The sequence below is a fragment of the Rutidosis leptorrhynchoides genome, chromosome 1 (genome assembly GCF_046630445.1).
Source record: "Rutidosis leptorrhynchoides isolate AG116_Rl617_1_P2 chromosome 1, CSIRO_AGI_Rlap_v1, whole genome shotgun sequence".
In the NCBI taxonomy this organism is placed as follows: domain Eukaryota; kingdom Viridiplantae; phylum Streptophyta; class Magnoliopsida; order Asterales; family Asteraceae; genus Rutidosis; species Rutidosis leptorrhynchoides.
Window position 1 is genome coordinate 537249329 of NC_092333.1, and position 6502 is coordinate 537255830.

The window sequence follows — 6502 nt, forward strand, 5'->3', positions numbered from 1 at the left end:
ACGGTCGATACCTTAAAACGTCGAGACGGGGGACGAGACGGACGTTGACTGACATTGACTGACATTGACTTTAATATATATAAATATATATATATATATATATATATATATATATATATATATATATATATATATATATATATATATATATTTTACAGCCAAAAACATGCGTTGACCAGTTTGTACCTATAATCGCTATTATCGTTAATATAATACAAAAAAGTAACACTAAACTACGTAAATTATGCTCGATGTGACCGATTTTAACCGAATTTTTGACTTTTGACCGGCGTTGACCTGACCTTTCCCGCATTTGATCCGAATTTTGACCGTTGACCGACTTACAGACTACGGTATGGGGTAGAGACGGGCTAGTCACCAGAACGTCGCAACGGGCATCGCCACGGACGTTGTTTACAATACTGGTTAGAGGTGTATCTAAATATTGTTAGGCCAATGACCATTCGGTGTATTATCTCTTTTTATGATGTAATGTTGATTAAAGAGCGTACAATAAGCTTCTCTAGTGATGGATCAGACATAAGCGAGTTACTTGAAAAGAACTTGTAGTAATAAGCTTGTGTGATCTTTGAATTTTTGGGATGGTTTATTCTAAAAATGGAGTAAACATCCAGGAATGATGTAGTGTTTGGGATGATAAGATTGTGTTTGAGACTGGCGAATGCGAAAGTTTACACATCCAACAATGAGTGATGTATTTATAAAGTAGATCAATGTGAACATGGGCTACTGCTAGCAGAGCGTTGGAAGTTTAATGCCGAAGTAATTGAAAGACTACTTCAGTAGGTGATTAAATTAAACACCCAAGATGACTTTTTTGGTGTAAAGTTTTTTTGGGTACAATTTTGGCATTGAATGATCAAGAAATTAAAAAGTTAAACCTTTTCTGATGTTACAACTTTCAACTTACATATCATGGGTTGTCACTTACATAGAAGAATCAACCATGTGAGCGGAAAAACTTTAATCAACATTAAAGAGATGTAATTGTCTTAACAATTTACATACTTTGAAAAGTGTCGGTATATTAGAGCAGTCGCAACAATGGGAAAATGCATAGACTTGATCTATTCATACTCCAGAATATTGACACGATACACTGTTTATAGAGAACTAAGAAATGACACTAACAAACATAAGGCATCAAAATCACAGCTCCTAACGAAAACTGAAAAAGATAAAAAGAAAAATATATAAAGACAAAAATGCCTCTACATTTTCTGCTGAATTAATGTTAGAAAGGAGCTGAGGTTGTTCTTCGAAGCTGGTATTTGGGTTTGGGAGGTGGTGCGCTTGGCAACACTTTTCCTACCTCCTGCAAATTAAAAACTGCAATAGTAAGCAAAACAGTGGATAATAACATGCATTTAAAGTGGATGTTATTGATATATTTTGGATGTCTGAGTTGTCTTATATATCATATCATATATACAGTATAATAACAATTTCAGTCAATTCCTAAGTTGTTATGTCTTCATTAAAAAAGTTCTGTGAATATAATGCTCTTTATTTTTCCTATCCATCAAACTAAATAAGGGGCCAAAATTAAAGCTTCAGTACAAATAAGAAGCAACAACATAAAAAGAGAAGATAACAACACTACTACTGATTTTATTTTGTTTATAAGGATCTTAAACATAAGCATATATGTCAATTCTATTTCACTTAACTCACTTTCACCTATAATTTTTTTTTTTTTTTTTTGTTAGGCTGACACGAATATGGTACAACCATGACTTTTCAGATAAGACGTTGACTACATTCATTGATATAGGCCAGACACCACAAAAATCACAAGTCAACAATCTGCCAACTTTTGACCAGGCACTATATTTCAGTCATGGAATGGACATAATGGGCCAAGGCTTGAAATTTGAACTTTTCAAAAGCAAAAGGGACACAATATCAACTTCATATTCAATGTCCATGACAAGCTTGCAAGACTTTAAATTGCAATGAGAAAAAGTATAATACACTCAACTAAGCCTCGGCTCTATTTTAAATTAAAAAAAAAAAAAAAAACAATTAAGGACAATATCGACCTTCATCTTAATTACCATGTACTACAAAGACCCTAAAATTCTAGAGATTAGTGAATGCACTCATAGAAGTTCTAAAATAACATAACTGTCAAAAAAATTAGTGATGATCTCACCCCCAAATTGTCGTTCAAAAAAGGTCAGCCTGTGATCCTTCATAAATAACACTGAAAAATACAAACAACCCCCATAACTGAAAATCATGATAACTTTGTCTGGCGATGTGTTCATGATAGTTGTGACCCTAGGGCTTGAGGAGACGACTGTGATGGCCAAAGTGGTATGACCACTTGACAGTAGATTTGACTAGTCGGCTAAGGTGACTATCCCGACCCGATACACATAAAAACACTTAAAACTCTGGTCAACGGTCAAAGTAGGTCAAAGTTAGGTCTAAATTTTAATATGTTTATATTTGTGTTTTAATATATTTATATGTTTAAAAGCCAACTTGGGTCAACATCCAACTAGTCCTCGACCGACTAGTCCTCCAAGGTACCAACCAACTAGTACCCGTCTCGCGACTTTTTTTTCCTTGTCTCTCGTTATCACCTAGGAACTAGAACCTGATAGAGGACCATGTGTACCAAAAAAAAAATGTTTTTCATAGTGTTGCCTAGTTGGTCTGCTATATAATTAAATTTTATTATTAAAATATTCTTTAAAGATTCTCTTTTTACACTGAAATCTAGAGTCAAATTTAGAGATATTATTACAAATTTGTAGAATATAGCTTTTACTCATCATTTTCTGTTTAGCTTTTAAAAGTCTGTATTGCAATTTGCAACAATAATTGCTGAGGACTAGAATATGACATAGCTCAAGGTCTTCATGAAATTCAAAAAAAAAAAAAAAACAGTTGCAAGACTTCATGTTTGAGACTTTGATTTATGATCATAAAATCCATGAAATCTAACAATAATAGTTCTTTAATTCCAAGATGTTTAATATATCACATAGAGAATTCTGTATATATTGTTGTACATTCATGTTCATACACCTCAGATCAACTGTCTTCCTACAGGCTTTAACCTACATTCAGTTTGAGCTAAGATTTGCTCTGTCAAATACAAACACTTTATATAGACTAAATAGAAGATAAAAGAAGACAATTAGACAGGTAAAAACACCATGAAAGAAGATAAATTTGGGCAAAACTAGCAGTAGTTAAGCAGTAAAACCAAAGGGCCATTGGCCTAGCGGTATAATGGTGACCCTTCCAACCATGAGGTTGAGGGTTCAAGTCCTGTTGTGGACATATTCGTAAATTATCGTATTTTATTCGTGTTCATGGGTATGTAAGTTTGCCTTTCGAAAAATAAAGTTGAGCAGTAAATGAGTCAAAATGAAGATACAACTCCAACTTATTCCTCCATAAGAAGTGTCACTTCAACAAATGCAAAACTTTATTTTGCAATAATCATGTATAACTAGTACCGGTTTGGATAAACATCGTCACATAGGTCTGAATAAACAACATCACATAGTACAGAAAAAAGTTGAATAAGGAGCATACCTTTTGTCTCTTAAGTCTTTCGTTTTCTTCTTCCAAACGCGAAATTTTGTTCTCCAATTCATGGGTGTAAGCCTGTTTTCATCCATAAACAAGCCTCTTATACCTTTTTTAATTTAAAAATAACCAAAAACAACATTCATATAATATATATACCTGTTTCCTTGCGCGTGAACGTGCAGCAGACTCTCTATTTTTAATCATCCTCTTTTGCCTCCTTTCAACAGTCTTCTCAATCACATCTCCAGGCGCAACTCTTTTACGTGCCGACGTTTGTGTATCCGATAAATTATGCATCAAACTCGAAGGAGACATTGTTATTTGAGTTTCAGGATAACCCATTTCCATAATCGGGTTCGCACCAACAGACAAAGGTTGTTGAACCGAATGATGACCTGTCATATAAACATGTTGCTGCTGAATTGGTGCTACCTGATATTGCATCCATTGTGCTTGTTGATGACCTATGCTTTGTTGATTCGACACATTCGAATCAACGTTTTCCGCTACAATCCCGGCCTTAACCAAGAAATCCTCTAAAGTCATCTCACCTAACGTCGGTTGCCTCTTTCGACCACCCATATTTTCAACGTCAATGTTACAACTATCACTATTTTTACTTTTGACACCCGTGACATTATCCTTATTTTTATGACCTAGTTGAATGTCTTGCCACACCTCATCAACGGTCCGTTTTCTTAAATTCTGAGACATAGTAACGTTTAACTGTCGAGCCAACGATCCCGAACCAGGTTGACCATGGTGAGTATAGTCCACATTCATGGTGTTCTCAGCAGACCAAACACTTTTCAAAAGCTCATCAAGATTCATACTAGTTAAAGGTTTTCCAAGATCCCCTAATTGCGTTTGAACCTCATCTAAAGTTAGGTTATACAATGAACCCTGTCTACCCAATTCATCAGATTTATGCAATTGGGGTTCACTATTTCCACCACCATTTGATCCCATTTTTCACTAACAATTAATTTCTTTCTTAAAATTAAAATCCCAAATCATAAAACATAAAAAGATCAAAACTTTTAAAACCCCTTTTCGTTAATATCGATAAAAACAACTGTTTCACTCAAAAAACCTATAGATACAATACAGTTGAATCTATATCTATACAAAATACAATAAAGGGCATTCTAAATTGGGGTTACAGTTTCATGATTCGCACTGATGAAATGCGAATCGGGTAGAAAGAACTCACCGGAAACATAAAACCCTGAATTTTATTCCATGCAGCTTCATCAGCAAAAATGAATCTTGAACAACGTTGGTTGGTTAATTAAATTTAAATATCACCTTAAAGATGCAAACTTTGTTTATGAAATCAGAAAATATTAAACACGACCGTTTGGATTTGATTAAATGATTTAAATTGGGTTAAGAATGAATCCAACATAAACGAGACATATGTCGCATTCTAGATTCTCGTACCTCAGAGAGAAAAGACGAAGAATTTAGATTATTTAATACTAATACTAATATTATATTAATTATTTATTTATTATTATTATTATTATTATTATTATTATTATTATTATTATTATTATTATTATTATTATTATTATTATTATTATTACTATTATTATTATTATTATTATTATTATTATTATTATATTTTATATTTTATATTTTATATTTTATATTTTATACTAAAAGGGGTTGCCGATTTCGCAGTTTCAGTTATATAACGAATTTTCGTTTTGAGTTTGTGTTCACATTACCACCGGTCCCTCAACTTCGGCTACATTTATACACGGCCCCTCAAGTTTACACTTTTACAGGGATAAAAAGTGAAAATATATAATTTTATTAAAACAAAAGAAACTAATTTCACCCGAATTTATAACGGACCTCATCTTCTCGCTTGGTGCAAGTTAAATTTTTCCGAGACCACCGATCAACTCGAAAAAAACTCACGAACCCAACGGGACTAACTATACGCGAAACGGATACTTCTCAAAAAACGCTAAACATAACGACAGCCCGTATCTTTCCGCTAGCCGCGAGTTAATTTTTTCGACATGAGCGTCATACTCGAAATAATTTTATGAACAAAACGATAAAAAGTACGTTTGAAACAGACACTTTTTAAAAAAAGCTAAAAACAACAACATCCCGTATCTTCCTGCTCGCCGCGAGTTATATTTTTTCACCAGCACCATCAGACTCGAAATAATTTTATCAACAAAATAAAACTAACTACGTTCGAACCGGACAGATTTTAAAAAACAGTAAAGACGACAACACCAACAACGGCGCTTAACACATGGACCGTTTTCCCTTATGTAAATACATAAAGCTACGTTAAATATGAATACGCAGCCCGAAAGCCCCCGCCGCATCGCGCGGGCCGGACCCGGACTAGTTATTATTATTATTATTATTATTATTCTCCCTATATACTAAAAGGCATGCGGCCTTTGGTCGTTTTGCCCCCACCCCCGCCCAAAAAAATGGTCAAAACGACATTTGACCCAAACCTTCACCAAAAAAATGCAAAAAACTCCCCTTACCTATAACCAACTTACAAAAACTACCCTGAACTCCAGGAGGGTAAAACGTAAATTCTCTCAATTATAATAAAAACTCCACTCAAACACTTCGACATCCCGTATCTTCCTCCTCGCTCCGAGTTAAATTTCACCGACCACACCGTTAAACTCGAAATATTTTTGTGAACAAAACGAAACTAACTACATTCAAAACAGACACTTTTATAAAAATAATAAACACAACGACAACCCGTATATTACCGCTCGCCGCGAGTTACATTTTTTCGACGACAGCGTCTTACTCGAAATAATTTTATGAACAAAACGATAAAAAATACGTTCGAAACGGACAGTTTTTAAAAAATGCTAAACACAACGACAGCCCTTATCTTTCTGCTCGCCGCGAATTAGATTTTTTCGCCAGC

The 6502-nt window shown here is 34.1% G+C and overlaps 1 protein-coding gene across 1 annotated transcript; it reads right to left on the reverse strand.

Moving 5' to 3' along the window:
- Positions 1 to 1045: 1045 nt before the first annotated feature.
- LOC139877851 (ABSCISIC ACID-INSENSITIVE 5-like protein 2) lies at positions 1046 to 4860 on the reverse strand. Its single transcript, XM_071865256.1, has 3 exons — positions 3730 to 4860; positions 3577 to 3648; positions 1046 to 1336 (listed from the first exon to the last, which is right to left on the reverse strand). The coding sequence occupies exons 1-3, from the start codon at positions 4540 to 4542 to the stop codon at positions 1256 to 1258; spliced, it is 966 nt and encodes a 321-aa protein (XP_071721357.1). The 5' UTR covers positions 4543 to 4860; the 3' UTR covers positions 1046 to 1255.
- Between the last annotated feature and the right edge of the window lie 1642 nt (positions 4861 to 6502).

Bases quoted from the DNA above. Each gene is read 5' to 3' on its own strand.
- LOC139877851 (XM_071865256.1), bottom strand. From the start codon at position 4,542: ATGGGATCAAATGGTGGTGGAAATAGTGAACCCCAATTGCATAAATCT. The intron at 3,649-3,729 runs GTATATATATTA...GGATGAAAACAG, and splicing joins GTTCACGCGCAAGGAAACAG to GCTTACACCCATGAATTGGA. The intron at 1,337-3,576 runs GTATGCTCCTTA...TTTAATTTGCAG, and splicing joins AAAGACTTAAGAGACAAAAG to GAGGTAGGAAAAGTGTTGCC.